A 22,838-nucleotide genomic window follows, 5' to 3' on the forward strand; every position below is an offset into this window, starting at 1 on the left:
ACCCCCCCCCCCCCAAAAAAAAAGAAAAAAAAAGAAAAAAAAAGCGCCTTTAAATAGCTGGGGACATACCCCTCCGCGCTACAGTAAACTATGTCTATAACGATCCTGTATCTTAGCGATATTCGGGTTTTTACGATAATTCACGGTCATCTAAGGTTTTTCCCTAGTAAATCGTTAATAGTTGCGTTACTAACAATATCGTTGACTTTTTGCTTAGTCACTATGCATTTTATTGTTATAAGGCCCTACTTTTTAGGCTGAATTTTCTTATAGTGGGGTTAGGTGGGGCTAGGTTTCCTAATAATAGGGCAAATTTCGCTAATAATCCCTTAATATAAACTTTTACTAGTAATTTCTAAGGGGAGGTACAACCCCACAATAGTCGCATCTTAGCGATAGTCGCTATATTACGATGAAAAAAGGCTCACGAAGGTTATCGTTATAGAGGTGGTTTACTGTACTACTGATTAGGCACCTAGGTACCCGCACAAGAGGAACAGCGGGGCAGGAGTGACGCAGATGGGCTAGTGTCCAAGGGCTCCCGTTGCTCCTCCCTCTTCGTCTTCCAATCAGCGTGCTTTCGCCCCGCCTTGTACCCCTTGTCCCCCCGCAAAATACCCGGTTGTAACCTTCATCCCGCCGCCTCACCTTGACCTGTTAACAGCAACCTGTTGCATAGTCGACTCAATCTCTGCTCTGCCATCTTCCCCTTGCAGAATGATTGACTGTTAATTCGGGTCCAGCTGTACCTGTCCGTATCCAGTCCACCATCAGCAGCTGGTCAATTTGCACCTCTTGTGCTCGGAATGCCCCAGTCAGTTGAGTGCTGATTCAAGTTGTGTGAGTAAAATTGAATGATGTTTTCCAAAGACGTGACCAGACGGGGGTCTGTGATAGAAGGGGAAAATAGGGAGAATCTATCCCATGGTCAAGAGGGCGGATGAAGCATAAATGACCGGGAAAGAGCCTCACACTTTAAGTATACACCATCTGACAGTACGTAGTCTAGGAATCTGAGCTCGTGATACCTGCGGAAATACAAGTCTCTTCATCTCTTTACCTGGTACCTTAAGACCGAACATCACTCCTCAAAGCGTCATTTTGGACAGATACGCTGCCTAGACTATCGCCATGTCGGGCATTATCGAAAAGGCTGCCACTATGGACGAGAAAACCGAACTTCACCACGTCTCCCGTCCCAAGCGGGATACGTCTGGCTCGCTCGACTTAGCTCCCACTGATACGGCCTTTACTCAGTGTTTCAGCTATGCCACAAGGCATGCTAGTAAGAGAAACTGGATCGGCGTCTATCCGTCTGGCAGCACTGGTCCGGAAAACGAGACTTACACCGGGGACTCTCTCTCATGGGGATATGCTCAGGGCGACAAGGGAGTAGTACAGTTATCAACTGAAAATCTTCCTCCAGGCCAGTACAAGGCCTACTTTCTCGCTGATGAAGGCTACAAGTGGTTGGCCAAGCCCGTTGTATTCAAGGTGGCGAATCCTTGGGGCTCCATTTCAGTCAGTGATGCCGGCTCTTCCTTTACATTCAAATACTCGACGCCCCTTCCTGATTCTCAGAACTGGATTGGCATCTACAACTCTTTTGGCGGCGGACCAAAGTGGCAAAGATTCATCAGCGGGTCCTTGACTTGGGCTTATGCCCCTGATAGGAATGGGACCGTCAAGATCGATGCCTCTGCTTTGCAGCCAGGTCTGCGGTATAGAGCCTTCTTCCTTGCCAAGGGAGGGTACAAGTGGCTCGCTAACCCTATCGAAATTGCCAAGCCCGGAAATGGTCCGTTGGCCTTTATTGTCGACCAATTGACTACACACAATGCTCGCGTAGGCGAGCCTTTCCACGCTACCCTCAGTGGAATGCTGGAGAATCCACGTGATGCCAACAGCAAGTTCGCCAAGGGCAAGTACAGCGCTGCGGATGCAAGAACCCACGGCTGGGTCGATATATCGAACGACGGAGTTCTCAGTGGTACGCCACCCAAGGCATATGGAAACACAACGACTGAATTCATTGTCGAGGCTCTGGGATCAGATGGGTCCACCGCTGAAATCACGGTCGTCATCCCCGTCATCCCAAAGGGCCAGCTTTTAGTTAGGGAGCTCACCGTCTTGTCATTCAACCTGTGGTTTGGAGGCACACAAGTCAAGGACTACCATGCGAAGCAGATTCGCTTCATTACGAACGCCGGAGCTGACATTGTCGGACTCCAGGAAAGCACCGGAGGACACGCAATTCGTCTCGCAAATGCCATGGGCTGGGACCACTGGCAGGGAGATGATGTCGGCATCATTTCTCGATATCCCATGGTCAAGCAGTATGGTCCTGTCGAGGCGGCCGGTGCTGTACGTATAGCCTTGGACAGGGGTCACGAGATCAACTTTTGGAATTGTCATTTGGGCTACACGCCATATGGTCCATACGACTTTTGCTTCGACCACCTATCCCCAGATGAGGTTCTTAAGAACGAGGCCAAGTCTCGCCGTACGCCTCAGATTGTTAATATCATGAAGCACATGCAGAACCATCTCTCGCAATCCGGCACTGTCCCTGTCATCTTCGCCGGTGATTTCAACGCCCCATCACATCTCGACTGGACAAATGCCACCAGGGAGCTTCACTGCGGAATCGGATACTTCCCCTGGCCAACCTCCAAGCATCCAGTCGATGCAGGAATGGTTGATTCCTTCAGAGAAGTCCACGGGGACCCTTTGACGAAACCCGGCATCACCTGGTCGCCCATTTACCTAGACAACGAAGGTCGAACCGAGCCCAAAGATCGCATCGACTTCATCTATCACAAGGGCCTCAAGACCATTTCGTCGGAAGCTGTCGTGGTTGGCCAGCCCAAGGCGCAGCCAGACCACTACTACAACGAATGGCCCTCAGACCACGCCGCGGTAAAGACCGTCTTCAAAGTAGACAATGATGGATCTTCTGGATCAGGCGACCCCCGCGTCCGTTGGGGCATGTTCAGTGCCGTAATCGCCGCGACAGTTGCATGTGCTTCGTGGATCATACGCACCTGCATCCGCAAGCGCAAGTCGGGCAAGGATTTCGAGAAGGGCGGGAAGGACGGCGATTCGAGTGGAACATCTGAGTAGGAATGTCGGAAGGCCATCCATTTGACATGGGATTGATGAGTACTATATTGCATGCTTTGGGCTGTATATAGGGTACTCCTGTCCGGCAAAATACACACATCATATTTTGAGTTGCTCGGTGGATACGTGGCACGTTCATAAAGAACGTCAACTAACAACCTAGGTGCCCAAGCACGAAGTACATTTGTGGCGAAATGATCCCCGAGGAGAAAGCTGTGAGTATTTTCAGTATTTGCAGTTTTTTTCAGTTTTTTCAGTTGTTTTTTTCTTTTTTTTTCTTTTTTTCTTCTTTTTTTTTTTGCCCTCCATAAACTCTCCCCTCCCCCCTTTTTTTTCTGCGTGATAACTTGTTGCCCTGGACGCCCGCATTTACGCGGCATATTAAATTAACATCAAATCAGTCATGACGGATAATTTTCATGACCTGACAGCCGGGGTCCAGAGTCTTATCGTGAGCTCGTGGAATCATGGCCTACGCGTGGTGCCCGGCACGTCTGGAGCGTGATAATGCTAATCATGGCGCCCCATTTGTCCCTCGTCGTCGTGCTACTAGCCTACTCCTTACTGGTCGTCGTACTGACTTGCATTTTGCAACTGATCAAACCTTGGAACGTTGCCATTAACGTTGGCACAACATCGAACAGGCCACGTTTCTCCACGGCTTGGAGGGTACTAACGGCGTCGAGTCCACCTGAATCCCTAACCTCAACCGAGTAACCATGTCGTCTGTTTGGAACTGCCATTTTGTGTGTGTGAGTAACGGTCCATCTAGCCGTTGAACAAAGGAACCGCTGTGTGGCTGCTGATGTACGACTCCTCTCAGAACCCTGTGACAGCAAGACCACCTTAACTGTCTGTGACGTCTCCTTTCTCTCGCAGGCGGTTTGATCCTGCTCAGGCGGTCCGGTACTCACACATAGCCTTGGTCGCCACACGCACCTACTGGCAGTACCATACATGTCGAGTACTTGATATCTCGGGAGTCGAGAGTTTGGACCACTGGACATGTGGATTCATGGCCGAAGCGTACTGACACGGCTGTAGAACGAGTAGCGCGAGCGGTCCATCTCGGCGTCGTGGTCGGCTTCACCGTTGTTGCTCCGAATTTCAAGCCCGAGGACTATGACTGGGGCAGCTCTCTGCAAGCAATGTGTATGTCATCGTTGCCCCCGATTCTTGCAAAGGAACAACACCATCAAGACTAAGACGAATCTGGGGGAAAGCCCTGATCTCGATGGTCTCCCGCTTGTGCCTGGCAGCCGAATACATCAGCATAGTATGGCACGTACGAAAGTTCAAAAGAGTCCGACCTGCCTTGTACGCCCAGATCGCCGTGCACTCCGTCGCGACCTCGATATACCTTGGCGTGTCGTTCCTCCTGCAACACGGCCACAACCGCGTCTTCATCGCCTGGTACATCGTCTGCGCGGCCGAGGTGCTCTTATCCCTTGCTTGGCCTGGGGCTGTACCGCCCCGTCCTGAGCTTCACAAAGACCCATCTAATGAGCCGGATGAGCCTGCTGACCATCATCATCCTCGGCGACGGCATCGTCGTCCTGGCCGACAAGGTGGTGACGCTTGTCAAGTCACCCGAGGCGTGGAGTACTTTCTTCTGCCTCTTCTTCTCCCTCGTTCATCTAGAAGGTTGTGGTTCAACGAAGCACTAACAGCATTCCTCACCTCGCCATGGTCCTCTTCATGCAGGGCTTCACCCAGTTCGTCGTCTGGTCCGAGATTGTTAACGTCCTCAACCACATCCACACCGACTGGATGACCGCCGCATTCTCCGCCGGCACCAGCGCCGCCGTTCACCGCAATATCTCTGCTGCAGTCACCCGCTTCTTCGGCGACTCGACTACAACCCCAAGCATCCGTCCCTCATCGAGACCGTCAACGCCGCACTGGACAATATCACCGCCGTCCCGGACTCCTCCTGGCCGCAGATGGCTAGGTATTTCACCACCTTTGCCGACGTGCATCTACCCGCGGATAACACCACCGAGCTCGTTTTCGACATCTTCTCGGCCCTCCTCGCCACCATGCATAACAGCCTCTTTGCCACGTTTGACGTCCATCTCAAGCAGGAGTCTATCGAGGAGGGCAGGTACAGGGATGTGACTTTTGGTACACTGGGCGGTGGGTTTGAGACGACGATAAACATGGACGCTTGGGACCGGTTGCGGCTCGTGGTAAGTGTGGCTCTTTGTATGACCCCCTTTTCTTCCAGAGCCAACACGTCCTCTAAGCGGCGAATGGCTGACGAGGGCATAGTTTGTCTACGGCTACGTTGCGTCCGGGGCGTGTCTCGCCTCCATGACCCTCCTGACGATAGTCTCACGCATGACGCCCTGGACGCCGTGGCCAGTCGTCCGAGCCACGGTCTACCTTTTGCTCGCGCTTGGCCTTGCGCTCCTTACTGCCGTCCGAGTGGATGAGGACGCAACGGATGGATTCCTCTTCAGCCCCTGGCTGTTGCCGACAATCTGCCTGGTGTGGCTTGTTGTGCTGCTTTTGACGCATTCGCATTCGGTGCCGCCGCTGTTTTTCAAACGCAGGCCCATACTTGCCATTCGACGGAGAAAGGAGTGTGATGATGCCGACTTTTAGAAGGGCCCGAGACTGTTCGATCCTAGCTGTGTGTGCTAGTGCGCGCGGCAATGCGTGTGATGTTGTGCACACACAAGCGCCGACGAATACATGACGTTGGCGAATATCAATATTTGGTGCGAGTGGGAAAAGGGAGCACAATTTGAATGGCGTCAGTTGAAAAGCAACCGGTTTTACCGCCACAAGCCATGTTTTTGTCGATAAACTTTGTTTGCTTACATCAAGACACCAATGATGCCATCTAGTCATCCGTATTCATGTACCTATGCTTCTTGCTTTTCCCGTTCTTTGCTCCACCCTTGAAGTGCTTTTTACTGTTCAACACTTGCACGTCCCTGGGGTCTATTCCATTCTCCAACGCAACGACAGTCCGGGCCTTCCTTCCAGTGAGCATCCTGCCAGAGGCCTGGCCTTGCTCGGTATATTTGTGGTTAAACGGCATACTGATGTGGCCCTGGGACCTGTCGGGACCAAAGAAGCGGGCGTCAAGCTTCTCTGTCTTTGGGCCCGCGGGGACAGCCACCATGTCAGAATCGGCTGCGACGCTGTCATCGTCCCTCAGAGACATGGCGTCGGCCGCAGCGACCAGCGCGGCCCGTCGCTTTTCGGGGAGGTTGAGCTCGCTGTAGAGCTCTCGATTAAAGGCCTCGGCGTCCTCGATTCCGGGCGGTGGGTGGACGAAGAGCAGCTTGCCGCTGACGTAATCTTTCAGGATGTAGCGGGATGCGCGTGCTTCGTCGGGCTGACCTAGACCTTGAGTTTGAAAGCCCCTTGCCCTGGCGTACGCGCGCAGCACTTCCTCCGCGGTCGGAACGCCATTGCCACCCTCCTCAACGGGCCGCGTCTTGATCTGGATGCCGTAGACGGCTTCGAGAAACCTCTGCGGGATTCGCTGGGTGACCAGTCCGACCGGGCCCGTGTACTCTCTCATCTGGTCAATGGGCAGCACGCCGTTGCAGACGAGGTCGGCTTTTGTAAAGGCAAAGTTGGGGAACACGAGACCGGGGCAGTCGCAGAGTATGACCTTGTCGCTCAGGTGGATGGTCTGGAAATGCTTAGTCTTGCCCGGCGTTGAAGAGACGGAGACCTTTTTGGCGCCTATCAAAGCGTTGATGGTGGAAGATTTTCCGACGTTGGGGTATCCCACCAGTCCTACTTGTAATTTACGATCCGATGCTAGTGACGGTCAGTTCGTTGCTACCGGGCCGTGGGAGTACTCTCTCCAACGCACATTCGTCCTTGGGGGAGTGATGAAGGAAAATATCTTCCAACTCTTCGACGGTGAGAATCCGAGTGCCCTCGTCTTCGTCGGGCCCAGCCGGAGCGCCGCCGCCATGCTCACATTCCTCCTCTTCGGATGAGTCGTCGCCTGTCGCTGGCTGCTTGCCGGCCCTGTCGGAGGGCTGCGCTCCCACCGCTTCGTCCTCCGATGCCCCATCCTCGCCCCTCGCTTCGTTCAGTTCTTTTGCCATCTGCGCCGAGAAGAACTTGTAGGCGATGCCGGCTTTCGTGAGGTGCTCGGCCCACGCTCTTCTTTGGGCCAGAGTCATCATGTCTGCCTTGTTGATCAGGAGCAGGTTCTGCTTCTTCGGGTCCACGTCCTTGACATAGATGTCGAGGTCTTCGGAACGAAAGAGCAGCGGATTTCTGGCATCTACGATCTGCACGATCAGGTCGGACCGCTCAATGACTCGCCACAGTTGGCGCCAGACCTCCAGGTTTCGCTCAAAGGGCGTCATTAGCAAGTCGTTGTTCTCTTCGAGCTCTGCCAGCCCCCGTCTCCAGTTCAAAAAGGCCTCTCTTTCTCTGGCGTCCAGCTCCTGGGGCGTGGTGGTGGAGTCCCACTGCGGTCTTCTGGGGACAGTCAGACGAGCTCTGTGCATCTTGTGCTTGCCGAGCACGGTGCGCTCTTCGCCGGCAGAGAGAAGATAGGGGTTCTTCTGGTCGGTGTGGATGATCTTGACGTTGTTCATCTTCTCGGCGGTGAAATCGGTCCCGGCCAGTTCCGCCGTGGCCAGGAACTCATCCAGAGCGCCCTGTTCTGTGACGGAGCGCATCTTGACCCACGAGGCATCCTGCTTCTCGTTGACGAGGTACTGTTCACCGGTGGCGTGGTTGGTTCTGGTGATGGCAGATTGCTTCTTCCTGTCGCCGCCCTTGCCCTTGCCAAAACGATCATTCATCAAGGCATTGCCGAGCCCCACGCTCTTCTTCGACTTTGCCAGAACCATGCTTGACGGTTGCGGCCCTGCCGAGGTGGGATCACGAGGAAAGAAGTACGGTGCGTCTCTGGCGGTGTCGTATCGTCTTCGCAATCAAGCGTCGGGAAGGAATCGGTTCACCAGAGATGTTGGTGTAAAGGATGCAGATTAGCCTGGTGATGGATGAGTCAGGCCTTCCTTCTTCCTCCGCTGCCCGCGTTGGAGACTGATGATTATTAATGCGTCACGATGGAGGGGCAAATTTTCTGCGATAGGGTTGGCACTAAATTTAACACTGTATACATGGGTTTGGGACTCGGGCGTTCGTACAGTCCTATCGCATCGCACACTGTGCTTTCCAACGCTCAAAATTCTTCGGACATGCAACACTCCACCACCCTCTGTACTCGAGTATGTAGCTGGCAGAGTCTGATCCCATCAAACCATAGCATATCGCTAGAATGCCTCGGGGAAAGTGGATGTAGGTTGGCTCCCTTTGCACTGCACCAGTATTCCTAATAACGAACCTGATCACGCATGCATGCAGCGACAAGAAGACGGCCCAGCACTTCACGCTGGTCCATCGACCGCAAAATGACCCTCTCATCCACGACGAGAAAGCCCCGGCCATGGTGTTGAATCCGACCCAGCCAAAGCCTGGTTCCTCAAAAGTCAAACATCTCGACGACCTGGCCTCGGAATTCGGCTCTGATGCCTCTGGAATTCGGGCCAACGAAGGCGAAGCCGCCAGCTACGGAGTCTACTTCGACGACACCGAATACGATTACATGCAGCATCTGCGCGATCTCGGCTCGGCCCCCGGCGGGCAAGTCGTCTTCGTCGAGGCAAGCACCAAGAGCCGCGGGAAACAAAAAGAATCCTTACAGGATGCGCTGAAGAAGATGGACCTGGAGCAAAAGTCGGGCGACTTATTTGACGAGGAGATGCTGCCCTCGAAGAATCTCACCAAAGCGACCTACCAGGCCCAGCAAGATATCCCCGATTCCATCCGCGGGTTCCAGCCAGACATGGACCCCAGATTGAGGGAGGTTCTCGAGGCTCTGGATGACGAGGCATATGTCGACGACGAGGACGACGACATCTTCAAGAGCCTAACAAAGGACGGCCGGGAGATTGGGCACAGCGAGTTCCGCGAAGCTGACCTTTTCGACGACGACGACGACGAAGAGGGCTGGGAGTCGGACGATACCGCCAAGCCCGCAAAGGAGCACAAGGAGGAGATACCCGCGCTCGTCGCGGCGCCAGAGCAGCCGCAGCCCGAAGTCGGGCCGCCGCAAGACTGGATGGAGGGCTTCCAGCAGTTCAAAAGGGAACAAAAGGCCGGCAAGCCGCGCGTTGCGCCGTCCCACTCCGAACTCCGGTCCGCTTGGACCACGACGACAAACGGCGGCCGGAAGAAGAAGAGGAAGGGTGCTCTGACCGACGCGTCCAGCTACTCCATGACGTCGTCGTCGCTTGTGCGCACCGATCAAATGACTCTCCTCGACGCCAGGTTCGACCGGATTGAGGAGGCGTACCTCGAGGACCCGGAGGACGACATGGCTTCCGTTTCCCACGCCTCAACGTCTAGCGTCGTCGGGCCTACGAGGAGAGACTTTGATGGGATTTTGGACGACTTCCTCGGGAGCTACGCAAAGCCTGGAAAGAGGACGTCTAAAAAGTCCAAGGCGCAGACTGGTCTGGAGCAGTTGGAAGAGATCCGGAGGGAGTTGGGTCCGCCTCGTATTCGCGGCCGAAATGTAGGGGCGTAGATTTGACAATCTGGCAAAAAGATGATGAATTTGATGAATTTTCCTACTGAAGCCCAAGACAAGTATATTATATTTTCTTCTTGCTTTGCCAATTTTGTGGGATGCGCCTCGTGAACGCGTAGGAGAGTTGAACGGGGCGGCGGGGGTTTGCAAAGTTTGCTGCGGTGCGTATTGTTGAGACGGCCCGTAGGTAGTTGCGGCACACATTGTGCAGTGGAACCGAAATCAAAAAGTGTTTATGAAATGTACTTGGGTACACTGACTACGTGACATGTATGCAGCAGCTATGCTAAACAAATTGGTAGGACAAGCACCCGAATACGGCAATTGCAAGGCAGTCATCCCCCTTGCATGGTTTCGCAACACCTAGTCAGTATTCATGTAGTTGGCGTTTCTCCGGAATCGCAGCTACATGTTGTCTCTTCTGACAGGACTTGGGGGGCATGACGCCCTGAAGGACCAAATTCCGGTTGCTTGGACCAGATCCACGCGGGTTTGGCGATGACGGATGATGTAGCTTCGCTGATCATGTTTGGTGTAAGCCGGCTGGTTAAATTCCATGTCATTCGTGATGCAACGGTACTCGCCCCGCGGAAACGAGAAAAAAGGGGGAAACCCTCGTTTTCTCGGACCGTAAAGGTGTTTGAATCCGAGCGCCAGGGACCAACAAGGTCACGAAGCAGCGACTGGGATAGACGTAGATTGAGCGATTCTTCCACAGGCGGAAAGACACTGGCGTACACTGTTTAAATGACGGTACCCTTGTTCTGTTTCTTGTCCACCCGGTAGTTCTTCCACATGGCAATGGCGGGAATGCCAAGGGCAAGAATGGCGGTGGCGGAGATGGAACCATACCTCTGGCTTTGGCCCCAGGCGTAGTTGATGGCATCTCGAGTGGGTGAGCCCACGGGGTACGCAACCTGAGCGCGATAGCCGCCGAGATAGATTTTGTCGACTTGGTCGGCCATGTCCTGGGGCAGCCGGGAGCGGAGAGCTTCCGGGAAGGTGCTAGAGTAAATCGCAACAGAGACGGCATCGCCAATGGCGCCACCAATGCTGGCAAACAGATTGAGAACGGCCAGCATCATGGGGACGCCGTCGCGGTCGCTAGCAGCCATGACGGCCATGCTGTTGCCAATGACAATCGTGCCACCTCCAAAAGCAATGAAGATCTGGCACATGATGACGTAGCCGATGTCCGCGTCTTGCCCGCGGAAGTGAATCATGAGGCCGGCGCCGAGAATCATGAGCGGAAGGCCGAAGCAGAGGACTGTCCACTTGAAGCGCTTGGTATACTTGACCCATAGACCAAACACGACGCCCCAGAAGCAGGAACCGACGTTGTAGATCTGCGTCATGTAGCCGGTGTCGCCGTAGCTGAGGTTGTACACGACGAGCACAAAGCTATAAAAGTTGAGGTCCCACGAGTAGAAGCTGAAATAGGACAGGGCCGCCATGCAACAGGCACCCAGGACGGTCGGCTGCTTGAAGAGGTCCCATCGAATAAAGTGCGTGCGGGCAAAGCACTTCTCCCAGGCGGCAAAAATGGGAAACAGCAGGATTCCAAGAACCAGCATGGCGATGAAGGTGGCGCTATTGTAGGTAGTGCGGTTGTAGCTGACCAGGCTGAACGGGAGGAGGAAGAGAACAAAGGCGGCCATGAGGAGCAGGGCGCCGACGACATCGAATTCGTGCATGTAGTGAATGATGGACCGTATCGCAGTTCGGCCGCTCGGCTGGTGTTTGTAGATGCCCAAGCGTTCAGCCTTCCTCTGGTAGAACTTGAAGACGACGGCCAGGGGTACGAAGACGAAGGGCTGGATGACGGCAAAGGATCCGATGGCCCAGCGCCACGTGCTATTCCTCAAAAAGGCCTGGGCCGCCAACGGCCCCGTGAAAGCCGTGCAGATGAAGGGCGTCGACACGAAGGAGAAGGCAAAGGCACGATTCTGCAGCCCTGACGTGTCGGCGACGAAGATGTCCAGGATCAGGTAGATGGCATCGTAGCCAATCCAGTAAAAGACATAGCCAGCGGCGTAACTGTCAGGTCCACCGCTGGATGCCAGGATGATCATGCCAAGCAGATAAACTCCAAAGAAAACCAGGTAGCCCTCGGCACGTCCCCAGATGTTGAGCGTCTTGGCGATGGGCAGCTTCAAGACCCCACCGATTACGTTGGAGAGGATCGAGGCCGTGGCGATGGCAGGTGCTGAGGCAAAATCCGAATAGGCAGTGGCAGTGACATTGAAAAGAATGGCCTGCTGGAAAGCCAGCATGAAGAAGCACAGCCAGATCCTGCGCACGAGAACAGTGTGAGTTTGTGAGGCTTGATTGCACTCGTCAACACCGGACGAAGAACGGCTTACCATGCATATGTGCAGTAGACCGTCTTCTGGGTCCAGACCAGGGCAGCAGCCTCAGCCTTCTGAACACCAAGCTCGGCATTGGCCGTGACCTCCCGAGGGTGCCGTTGGACCTCCCTCTCGTTCTTCTCGTCGAGACTGAGGTTGTCGGAGTCGCTGGCTAAGGCCTCCTGGTCTTGGCCGGGCTTCGGCTTATCCTCAGCAGCATCCGTGGGTGGGAACAAACTGGCATGGCCAGGGGTCCTGGGACCAGCATTCTTTGTGGTATGCATGCCGGCGGCACGGCAGAGACGGGGTCGCGGTTGGCAGCCAGATTGAGGCCGAGGTGCTGGCGCTGGCTTCTCCCTGCCTGGCCTTTTGCTCAACTATTCATCGCTCCAGACGCCGTGATTGCGAGGGGATTGGGCTTGTAAATACCATAGTATCAGAGACAGCCCAGCCTCGAACCCGCCGCGCTGCATGCAACCTCGCCGTTCAACGCAGAGAATTCTTCCCATCTCCACTGCAACTAGCGACGCCCTAGTCGGTAGATCATGGCCATGCGATTGGCTCGTCAAGACACCGGCGTCAAGAGAGGATCTGATAAGATGGTGATGCAAGGACCAGCCGTAATCTGATTGCGGGCGGTGAGGCGCAGGTATGCGCTTTTTACGCAAACAATAAGCCCGCGACCGCGTTCTGGAACACCGCCAGGGCAGGCCTTGGCCGATTTTCCCCGTGGAAGTCGTTCTCGGTTCCCAGTTTACTCGGGAATGGCGTTTGTAATGGCGCGTGCTATATCCGGCGTGACTGAGCGGGACAGCTAGAATACCAATGGTGCTGTAAAAAATTAAACGTCGAATTTTCGATTTTCATCACTGTCATCAGAGCTCGTCAGCAGCTGGGCCGGCATTTCGTCAAATGGTTCCGGTCGGGTGTTTGCTGGTCATCCTACAATCCCGCGTCAGCTCCGGCCTGCTATCTTTGCCAAAAGTTGCAGCCACCTAGCCATGCACGTAGCTGACAGTCGACGAAGAATGAAGAATAGCGGGCTATCCGGATGAAACATCCGGTCTTCCTCGCAAGCAGCATTCGTACTGTCTCGCTCAGTTGCTCCACTTGGTGATTCGAAGAAAGGAGGAGGTTGGTGGGATGCTGACTAATTGACATTGGAGACCTTGGTCCATGAACAGGAGTACGGAGTCAGAGAGGCACTGTCAGTCTGCTCATGGTCTATGCTGCTATTGTATTCAAACTGTTTCAGTGTACGTTACATAGTCCTTGAGGCGTTCTCAGAATCATTTGCTCGCCATAGGATGGTGCATGAGTTTCTTTGTTTGGGACAAACCCGCGGGTGACGTTGGCACAAGTGGCTTGAACTAGGTTGCGACTTATCACGTGAGCAACGCTGAGGTGGATTCCTCAAAGCTCAAGCTGGAACGTCTGAATAGCGCCTCCGCGACCTCAAGACCATATATCTGTCTGCGCGCCCGAACTGCTTGCAACATCCGCGTCCGGGCGCCCGAGAGTCATCCTCGATGTGCAAACCGACAATATAGGTGCATGCGACGTTCGTTGCATCGTCGAACCAGATGTTCTCGTCTCTCTCCCAAGGGACGCGTAGTTCGGCGCCAGTGGTCAACCCGTTCGCCCCCCCGTCCACAGGCGGGAGGAATCCATTCAGCACCGATGTTGTGGGCGACTCAACGAAAAATGAATTTAAAGCGAGAATCAATCCCTTTCAAACCACAGACAGCAGCCTGAGCGATGGAGGTGGCAAACGAGCACAACGCAACCCATTTGATACCGGCGGGAAGAGGCCCAAAGGTAAAGGCAGAACTCGACAAAACAATGCAAACAAACTGAACGGATCGCCCCAACCGTCAATTTTGGATAACGAGTATTCGCGAGCCACACCACATTCGGGCCTTTTGTCTGACAAAATAGGCCATGATGAAAACCTCCCGGCAACTCCTCACAACTCGACAGATCCCCTAGCCCGGAAAATTTATCATCAGCTACGCAAAGATGGAATTTACCCGCCTTCCTGGCCCTCAGAGCCAGGAAACCCGAAGAACAAACAGGCCATGGCGAAATTCCGCGAGCAGTATGAAACGTTTCGCCAGCGCGTCAGAGCGTCTCTAACCAACGCCGAATTGATCGATGATCCGGAGAAACGAAAAGCGCTGAGCGACGCGATCGAGTTCAAGGGTATCTGCGAAGATATGTGCCCCGAGTTCGAGAAGATCATGAGGATCACGGAACTGGACGTGGTCCAGGCCGAGAAGGATCCTCGGACCTCATTTGTCAAGACGAGCAAAATGGTGAAGAAGCTGGCTCGGTCGGCTGCTGGCCAGGAAGCTCCCCTTCCCATGGACGTCCGTTCCGTTCCAGCCCTGCGCCGGACCTTGGATTATCTTCTGGACGATGTGTTGCGAGACGATGAAAATTTGGCAACTGTACATGGCTTTCTCTGGGATCGTACTCGCTCAATTCGCCGCGACTTTTCATTCTTCTCATCGCTTACACCGGAGGAGATTACAACTCAGGTGTACGTGTTGGAAAATATTGCCAGATTCCATGTTACATCCCTGCATTTGCTGTCACAGGAAGGCAAGGCGCCTGAAGATTTCGTTCAACAACAAGAGCTGGAGCAGCTGGGCAAAGCCCTCTTGTCACTTCGAGACGTTTATGACGACTGCAACGAACAGGGTATTCAATGCGAGAACGAACCAGAATTTCGAGCATACTATCTAGTATTCCACGCACAAGACCCCAGCATCATGGACACTCTCCAGCGACAGTGGAAGCCGTACCTTTGGCGTGACTCAGACGAGGTCAGAACTGCGGTATCGCTGGTCGAAGCACTTCAGGACACTCACAATTTCCATGGACCACTCAAGGATGGACCTTCACTGGCCGCCTCGGCAGCCTCGCAAGCATATTTTCGCATTGTGCGAGACCCCAAGGTTTCGTACACCATGGCATGCTTCGCGGAATGCCACTTTCCTCAGCTCCGAAGATCAGTATTACAAACCATCAAGCGCGCACTTGCGAGACCAAAGGATCCAGCTAGAGATGTAACAGCGGCAGCACTTAACAAGTTCCTGCAATTCGACACTGTGCAGCAGGCCATCGACTTTGCCGAACTCCACGACTTGGAGTTCGCCCAAGATACCGACAATCCATTTGACAATGGACGGAAAATTTTGGTTCTCGACAGCAAACGGCCGTTGCCTCACCGCCGGTTGCAGCATCAGTATTCGCATACGTTGGTGGAACGGAAACGAGGGTCGACACCACTCCCTGAATTGATACATCGGACCGTTTTCGAGGATCCCAATGCCGTGGTCAAAGTCAACGGGTCGGGGATTGAAGGCAGTCTTTTTGTACAGGACGATGAATCCTCGACTTTTCCTACGCCATTACCGTCTGGAACCAATAGGTCGTCTACGGGAGCGACTCCCAATGCTCAACAAGGTCTGGTCCTTCCATCAGGGAGAAGTTGCTCGGCCCAAAGAAAACTGCTAACAAAAACTCCTCAGCCTCAACCCCGCCTGGCCATATCAACAATCATTCGTGGTCTAATACCACCAAGGGCTTCGTTGCTCCAGTGTCGACTCTTCAAGCCAGCAGTCAACCCAATCCCTTTGCGTCCAGCGGATCGACACCTCTATTGTCGGCTTCGGAGATCAACGGTGGTGAGAATAAAGCTCAATCTGTACTTGGAAATGTCGCTACTGCACATTCGTTCGCATCAGCAACACCAGCCACTGAAACATCTACAATGGCAGGAAGCAAACTGAGTTCTCCGCTCACGGCGTCAGACTCGCTTTTACCAAACAATAATGCCGGCCCTCCAACTGTCAGTCCTTTTGCTTTCGGACTGCTAGGTGGGCCAAACCCAGCATCAGATGCCAGCAAGCTGGCACCAGCGTCTTCTATGCCGCCTCCACCTCTGCCACAGCACCAAGCATTGCCCAAAACGCCTGACATCCTCAAACAGAGCATTGATTCCTCAACCCCGTCACAAGCAAAGCCAACCAGCTTCGGGCTTGGTGGCCTCAAGTTTCCTCCATCACAGCCGGGAACTACTCTTGACAACCAGGATGTGAGCAAGTCTGGCATCAACGCTTCGAATGTCACTTCAGGTCTCGCGAGGCAACAACCTGGCATATTGGGCTCTCAGACAGCCTCAAATACAGAGCCCACCGGGTCTTTTGCACCAGCGATTCCGCCTTTGGCAACCGAAAAATCGGCCTTCTCTGCCCCAAAATCATTGACGATGACGTCGGGGTCAGCCATGCCCAGTAATGTGCGCAACACATCGTCCGCATCCAGCCACTTCAGCAAGAAGTCCACATACTTGCCTGGCACTGCGGCTGTGGCTGGCCCGCCCAAACCTGCTGAGAAATTTCGAGACTTGCTAGGCGACTTTGCAAGGTGGTTCGTGATGGGCGACAACGGTTTGCTGGAGCAATTCCAAGTGTACGTGATTGACGAGATTGCCAAAGAGACATTTGATAAATTTCAACAAGAAGTGGAAGAAACCCGAATAAAGGAGGAGGCAGAAGCCATGAACGAACAGGCTGAACAATTTCGGACATATAATCTTTCTCTCAGATACTTCTACCGATGGAAGAACAATGCGAGAGAGAAGCGTCTAAGCGCCCTGAGGCGAAGTGGTCGAGATCAACTTCGAGCGTTTTACGCATCGCAACACGCTGCTGCGAATTGGGCTCGGAAAGAGGCGTCCAAGATGGCTGCAAAGCGACGAGCAGAACTTGCCAAAGTCAACCACCCCGAAGAATTCATGGACATGTTGAAGCAAAGGGGCACGAGCAGGCGGAAGGCTCACGAGGCGCTCCCATCCAGCGGAGTATCGTCTGGCACGAACAAGGAGCAGGATGCCGTCCAATCGGTCGTGCGACAAGAGCAAGATTTCAGGTCCAGAACAAAGTCGGTGTCTACAAGCCGCCAATCTCGGGAGTCGTCGCCCAATTTGAGCAGGGAAGTGGGCGGGAAGACCAAGGCTTTGCGTGACCTCTATTTGGCCAAACCTGGTCGCTTCCGCCGCTCTCTGCCTTCCACATCGTCCCGGGAGAGCGAGCCAGCGGAGAGCTCGAGGTCCGCAAGCAATGCCTCGGCTCGGTGGAGGCTCAAAGCCATGGGCATCGTGCAGCTGCCCGACGGCACCGCCGTGCCCGAGTCCATGGCGTACGACATGATGGGAAGCCCCAGTCGCTACCCCAGCCTGGCATTCGGGTCAACAGCCAGGGACAAGTCGATCCGACGGGCTTCTGTTAGCGGAGGTGCCCGTGCCCCGAATTCCGAGATGCCCCTGGTTCGTCAATCTACCGCGGATGACGAATCAGCAACAAGCAAGAGGAAGAGGTCGGCAGAGGAGGACGCGAGCGCGGCAGAGGAGGAGGATTGCCCAGAGCGCAACAAGCATAAGCGGATCATGAGCGAAGCGGAGAAGCTCACAAGCGAACTGAGGGAAATACGACAAGAATTGGAAGAAGGGCGGAAGTGGTACAAATCCCAGAACGAGCGACTGCGGAGCGAATCACGGACGGAGTCTCCTTGGTTTGACGACAGCATCTAATTCGGCGTTTGGAGTCACGGGGTTAGGGTTCTTTCGCTGCTTAAATATAGCTCCAAGAGAGGAGAGCGCATCCGCGCAAGGCTTTACGTTTTTTTCTTTTTCTTCTTCACGACGGTGACCACATTCACGGCACGTATTTGGCTGTCTATATCATGTCGTTGGCGGCCGTCAACGACGCCAGATACCCATAGAGTTGGATGACGGACGGTTTCCCCCCCACCGGCGCACACATGCCCGCCTGGACGGCGGCGTGTCCGCCCAAGTTATTTGGTTTGACGGGTCATGATTTCCCTACATATTCATTGTCTTTTTGTTGTTTTTCTTTTGCATAAGCGGGCATGACGCTGTACCACTAGCCAGGTTAGTTGCATGCTCTGGACTCTGGAGAGGGCATGATAATGAAGTTTGGTCCTTTGCGTCACAGGCTGTGGCGGTCTCTTTTGTCCCATTTACAGAGTACACGGGATCTGTTGTTGTGTTCGTTACTTTGTTTGCTCGTGAGTCGTGACTCGGGTTGAACTACTTTACTTGATGGGCACATGAGACGCGACGTGGCCCGCGCCGCTCCTCGACACGATTTCCTCGTCGACTCGAAGCTCGCTCGCCCGACGAAATGGCAATGACGAACCCTCGCGCCGACGAAAGGGTTCGCGAGGCGCAGCTCAAGAGCGGCTACCTCGTCGGCGGCGTATCAAGCGTCGTCTGGATGTTGACAACGAGCACCGGCGAGCCCGCCCCTGCCAAAGGGGCTCAGCAGGGGCGCACTCAACCCCGGCGACGCACCGGAAGCAGGCGGCGCGTCGGGGTCGGGCAGGGGGTCGCCGGTCCGGGCGACCGTCCCGAATACTCGGAGTCATCCCTTTTTTCCTCCTTCCGTCCTTCAAGCACGCACAGCTCCGGCCACTACATGTGGTCCCGACCGCTGAATTGCATTCGCGGGACAATGGCTTCCGAAATGCGGCACAGCCCCGTGTCAGTGGCATGCCGTACACATTTCTCCGTCTGGGCAAACAAATCTGGACATGTTCTCGTCAGCAGACACCACGTCGCAACGCCGGCAGAGAGCAGATGCCAAATTACCACTGGCGGTTGGTTTATGTCGTCGTGTTGAGTTCTCAGCTACACCTGCACCCTGCCCCCGAAAAGAAAACATTTTATGCCAAAACGCCGTGGTGCCCAACACATGAAACATGGTACGGCAAGACCGTCCACATCCCAAACAAAATTTGAAATCAAGACTCCCCTCCTTCCCGTGACCCCCGCCCCTGCCTCGCAGACAATCAAATTGCCCTGCCGCCGCCTAGCCTAGTCGCTATCGTCGTCCGATCCAGCCTCTCCCTTGGCGGCCTTCTTCGCAGCCTTGGCGGCCTTCTTCTCGGCCTTTCTTCGCTTTCGCTCCGCCTTCTCATCCGGAGTCTCGCCCTCGTGCTTCTTTCGCTTCTTCTTGTCGCCATCGTCAGCGGCAGTAGTGGCAGTCTCCTTCTTGGTCTCCTCAACTTTCTTCACAGGCGCAGGCGCAGCCGCGGCAGCCGCGGCGGCAGCAGAGGCATCCGTCGCGCTGTAGTCCTGGTACTCCGAGGTCCACTTGGCAGGCGTACTGTCGTTGGGACGACCAAACTTGTCCAGCTTCCCATCGGCCTTGAGCTTCTTCTTCTCCTGGGCGACAGGGCCGAGACCCCAGCGGCGAGGGTAGAGGTCGCGCTCCATGATGCAACGCTTCACCTTGGCAACCACGCCGTGGTCGCAAGTAGACATTTCAACCGTAGACATTTGAGCAATACCAATGGCAATGGCCTCGCCCTTGGTGGTCATGAGGACAACCTCTTCGTGGTGCTCAATACCAGATTCTGTACGCACACGTCAGCCCGTTGTTTCAAGTCACTGCAGACTTGAGTTGTGCGTACCATATCTCAAAAGACCGGGAAGCATAAGCTTGGCGCCGTAGCACACAGCATTGACAGCACTGTCCTTGACAACAAGTCGCTTGTAGCCAGTCAGGAGGGTCTCGAGCGGCGCGATGACACGGCGCAGGTAGGATTCGTCACGGGTGTTGTCCATGGTCCACTGAGCATCCAGCACGTCATGAAGGGTGACCAGGTGCTTGCTCTCATCCATGGCACCGCTGCGGACACGACGCAGCTCTTGCATGTGAGCACCAACACCGAGAAGGAGACCGAGATGCACGCAGAGAGTTCGAATGTAGGTGCCGGCCTCGCAGCTGACCCAGAAGACGCCCAGGTGACGGTCATTGTCAAACTCGATCAGCTTGCTCTCGTAAATGGTTCGGACACGAAGCTGGCGCTTGACGGCGGAGATCAAGGGGGGCCGCTGGAACAGAGCACCGGTGAGGGTCTCGAGGGCGCGGGCGAGCTGGGCCTGGCCGCCGGGCAGCTTGTCGTGGAGGCGAATGACGCAGACGTATTCCTTGCCGGCACCCTGCTGGGACTTGACCAGGCGAGTAGCGCGGTCAATGCAGACAATCAAGCATCCGGTCACCTTGGGATCGAGGGTGCCGCTGTGGCCGGTCTTCTCAACACTGTTGCACCAGTCAGCCGTGACGCTTCGCTTTCCAGCATCCAAGCACCCAGTTTTCCAGGGTCCACGAACCGAAGAATACGCTTGACCCAGGAGACGACTTCGTGACTGGACGGGTTGGAAGGCTTGTCGAGGTTGATGACGCCAGAGCTGATATAAGACTTGATGTCTCGCTTCAACGGAGAGCAGCCATTGGGGATGGGGGTGAAGTGGCCCGTCCGGACAAGCACTGCAGGCACGGAGTGTCAGTCAAATCTCAAATCTGTCCATCTCTCGCGTGCTCAATTTGATTCCATCAAGCGTGGGGAACCAATTGACCACTTCCGGGACGTGTAAACACTCACGCTTGTCGTAATTCTTGAGGAGCAACGGCCACGAGCTCGTGTCCACGGCAGGAGTCACGGCCTGGGGCTTGATGGTGTGTTCCTCCTCCACCTTGCTACTTTTGACGACTTCCATCGTCATTTTGAACTGATGATGTAACCGAGACCCTGCAGCCAGTGTATGATGCACACTCGTATGGGGGGCAGCTCGACGAGGCCGTGCTTGCAGGTTCGTGGCGATGTTTTGCACTGAAGAAGTAGGTTGTGGCTAGAAGATGCTTCTTTTTTTTTTTTTTCCTCTGCCCTTTGCGCGGTGTGGGGACGGACTTCAAGCCTGGCCGGAGAGTGGCTGAACAACATAAACTAGTCCTATTTGGGGGCCATGGCCTCGCCCAAGCCACGTGCCAGGGCAATTATGGGGTGCCGGCCAGCGAACCAGCCACAATTTGCCGTCTCGCAAAGTCGTGATGTGTGAATGACTACGTACGAGACATCAGATACAGAGAACTCTTCCAACACCCAACACCATGCAAAAATAATAGACCAGCGTACCCATCGTCCATCGCCAGCGCAATTTGTCGCCGTCAGATGGCTCTCTAAACGACATTTCCGCGTGTGCCATGGTGTCCAGTCGGCGCGGCCTGACACGAGGGTACGTTCCCATCGCCTGCATGATTCAACGCAGGCGCCTCGCTTCTTCCCATGGGCCGTTGTTGGCTTTTTGAGCTGCGGCTCTCGCCACTGTCCACCAGGTGCATCTCATAGGCCTCCTCCGGTCCTGCCGTGCCCTTGTCGTCTGAAACTGCGCCCCGAGGCCCAGAGGAGCCCTCGCCACCGGACGCGGCACCAGCATGATGATCCTGGGGTGGTGCTCCTCGCGGCCACGGCATCGTCAGCCCGTCACGAGCGCTGATCGGGCTGTTGTACTGGCTGGAGTACGGCGAGAAGTATCTGGTGAAGGGCTTCTCGGCGTTGGCATTCACCGGCGAATCATCCCAGCCCCGAGAGGGAGCGTCATCCCATCCGTGGCCCCGCAGAGGTCGTTGGCTGAGGGGGGTGTCGTCGTGGCCGCGAAGGGACTGCGACCCGGGAGCCTGGCCCATTTCTCGCTGGCTATTCGGCGACGGCCACCCCCCTCGAGCGACTCTGGTGTCCAGAGTTCGCAGGTACGCCCTCCGGCGGCGCTTCCCCTTCCAGACGATGCAGCATCCGGCAGTGACGAGGAGTGCTACCGACGCCCCGACCGCGATGCCAACCTTGGCACCGAGACTCAAGGGGCCGTGGTCAAGCCCGTCTGGACCGACGGATGCCGTGGGGCGCGGCGTCGTCATCTCCACGGCCGTGGTGGAAAACAGCTCGCCGTCGAGCCCAATGTAGAGGCCCGCCGACGGTCTCTGCTCGCAGCCAGCCTGGAGGGCGACGACGACTACACGACAAACAGTCAGCGGGGGGTCAGGTCGGCGCAGAGCGATAACCACGGGGAGGAAAACCCACAGTTGGCCATGTACTGCCTGCCCTCTGCGTTTAGGCAATCGGTGCAGCCCTCGAAGTCTGGAGTATCGTTCGACGGCCAAGCATCGCAGTACTGGTAGGCGCGGGCCGTGGAAGACAGGTTTCGGTACTGCACGGCATCCTTGAACGGGCCGCATGCCTTGCTGCTCCAACATCAGCATCGTGAGTCGTGGTAGACGCCGTGGTACAGGAGCAACATCTCACGTAGTGATACAAGGCGTGTTGGTGACCTCGGGATTGCGTGTCGGCGCATCGCCCCAGACACAGTACGACAATGCGTAGCGGACGTTATCTCGAGCGAGTTCATCTGTCAGCAGATTTCCCCGTGCTGGTCTGGCCCACGAGTCGTGTACCTACAGAGCATGGACTGGATATCGCTGTCGTTTCCGCTGTGGTACGCGCTGGATCTCTCGCAGTCGACACACCCAGCAAACTGCTGCCCCGTGGGATCGGTCGAAAAGCTGCCCTGTTTGCAAACCAAGTCCTCGGGCGACGTCTTGTCCAAGATGTTCCCGCAGTTGGCAGCGCATGGCGACCCAGAGGGCACGAGAATCGACTGCACCAGCGGCAGCAGGGCAGCCGGGAGGATTGGCAGGGAAGGAGGCCGTAAAAGCATGATGTTGCTGGGACGGACAATGCCGTTGTGGTGGGTTCGTAACTTCGTATACGCGCCAAGGAAGGATGCAAACAACGGTTCTGACCAAGGATGACTGACGATGGTGGACGTCTGCAGCCAAGGCCTCTCTGTGGCGACTTGGCAGAGCCTCACGTTCAAGAAAGCGTCCGGATTCCTTTTCCCTGTTTGTTCTGAAACA

At 55.2% G+C, this 22,838-nt stretch overlaps 8 protein-coding genes across 8 annotated transcripts; 4 read left to right on the forward strand and 4 right to left on the reverse strand.

Annotated features, from left to right (window-relative positions):
- Nucleotides 1-1,131: 1,131 nt before the first annotated feature.
- Nucleotides 1,132-3,123, forward strand: MAM_06372 (exonuclease III; the record flags this gene model as incomplete). The annotated part of the gene is made up of 1 exon (XM_040825170.1): nt 1,132-3,123. The coding sequence occupies one exon, from the start codon at nt 1,132-1,134 to the stop codon at nt 3,121-3,123; it is 1,992 nt and encodes a 663-aa protein (XP_040676826.1).
- A 1,148-nt stretch (nt 3,124-4,271) lies between these two features.
- On the forward strand, nt 4,272-5,730 carry MAM_06373 (uncharacterized protein; the record flags this gene model as incomplete). The annotated part of the gene is made up of 6 exons (XM_040825171.1): nt 4,272-4,275; nt 4,383-4,558; nt 4,617-4,694; nt 4,765-4,929; nt 4,992-5,312; nt 5,395-5,730. 6 exons carry the CDS (start codon nt 4,272-4,274, stop codon nt 5,728-5,730), a joined length of 1,080 nt encoding a protein of 359 aa, XP_040676827.1.
- A 241-nt stretch (nt 5,731-5,971) lies between these two features.
- MAM_06374 (GTP-binding domain, HSR1-related protein) lies at nt 5,972-7,961 on the reverse strand (the record flags this gene model as incomplete). The annotated part of the gene is made up of 2 exons (XM_040825172.1): nt 5,972-6,906; nt 6,962-7,961. 2 exons carry the CDS (start codon nt 7,959-7,961, stop codon nt 5,972-5,974), a joined length of 1,935 nt encoding a protein of 644 aa, XP_040676828.1.
- A 599-nt stretch (nt 7,962-8,560) lies between these two features.
- On the forward strand, nt 8,561-9,703 carry MAM_06375 (low-temperature viability protein ltv1; the record flags this gene model as incomplete). The annotated part of the gene is made up of 1 exon (XM_040825173.1): nt 8,561-9,703. One exon carries the CDS (start codon nt 8,561-8,563, stop codon nt 9,701-9,703), a length of 1,143 nt encoding a protein of 380 aa, XP_040676829.1.
- A 746-nt stretch (nt 9,704-10,449) lies between these two features.
- MAM_06376 (Major facilitator superfamily domain, general substrate transporter) lies at nt 10,450-12,338 on the reverse strand (the record flags this gene model as incomplete). The annotated part of the gene is made up of 2 exons (XM_040825174.1): nt 10,450-11,998; nt 12,070-12,338. The coding sequence occupies 2 exons, from the start codon at nt 12,336-12,338 to the stop codon at nt 10,450-10,452; spliced, it is 1,818 nt and encodes a 605-aa protein (XP_040676830.1).
- A 1,794-nt stretch (nt 12,339-14,132) lies between these two features.
- Nucleotides 14,133-17,653, forward strand: MAM_06377 (SAC3/GANP family protein; the record flags this gene model as incomplete). The annotated part of the gene is made up of 2 exons (XM_040825175.1): nt 14,133-15,525; nt 15,591-17,653. 2 exons carry the CDS (start codon nt 14,133-14,135, stop codon nt 17,651-17,653), a joined length of 3,456 nt encoding a protein of 1,151 aa, XP_040676831.1.
- Nucleotides 17,654-18,958: 1,305 nt separating this feature from the next.
- On the reverse strand, nt 18,959-20,653 carry MAM_06378 (Pseudouridine synthase-related protein; the record flags this gene model as incomplete). Its single annotated transcript, XM_040825176.1, has 4 exons — nt 18,959-19,500; nt 19,558-20,189; nt 20,261-20,417; nt 20,533-20,653. The coding sequence occupies 4 exons, from the start codon at nt 20,651-20,653 to the stop codon at nt 18,959-18,961; spliced, it is 1,452 nt and encodes a 483-aa protein (XP_040676832.1).
- A 454-nt stretch (nt 20,654-21,107) lies between these two features.
- On the reverse strand, nt 21,108-22,639 carry MAM_06379 (uncharacterized protein; the record flags this gene model as incomplete). The annotated part of the gene is made up of 4 exons (XM_040825177.1): nt 21,108-21,937; nt 22,006-22,166; nt 22,228-22,330; nt 22,381-22,639. The coding sequence occupies 4 exons, from the start codon at nt 22,637-22,639 to the stop codon at nt 21,108-21,110; spliced, it is 1,353 nt and encodes a 450-aa protein (XP_040676833.1).
- Between the last annotated feature and the right edge of the window lie 199 nt (nt 22,640-22,838).

This window comes from Metarhizium album (genome assembly GCF_000804445.1).
Source record: "Metarhizium album ARSEF 1941 chromosome Unknown scaffold_20, whole genome shotgun sequence".
NCBI classification, from domain to species: domain Eukaryota; kingdom Fungi; phylum Ascomycota; class Sordariomycetes; order Hypocreales; family Clavicipitaceae; genus Metarhizium; species Metarhizium album.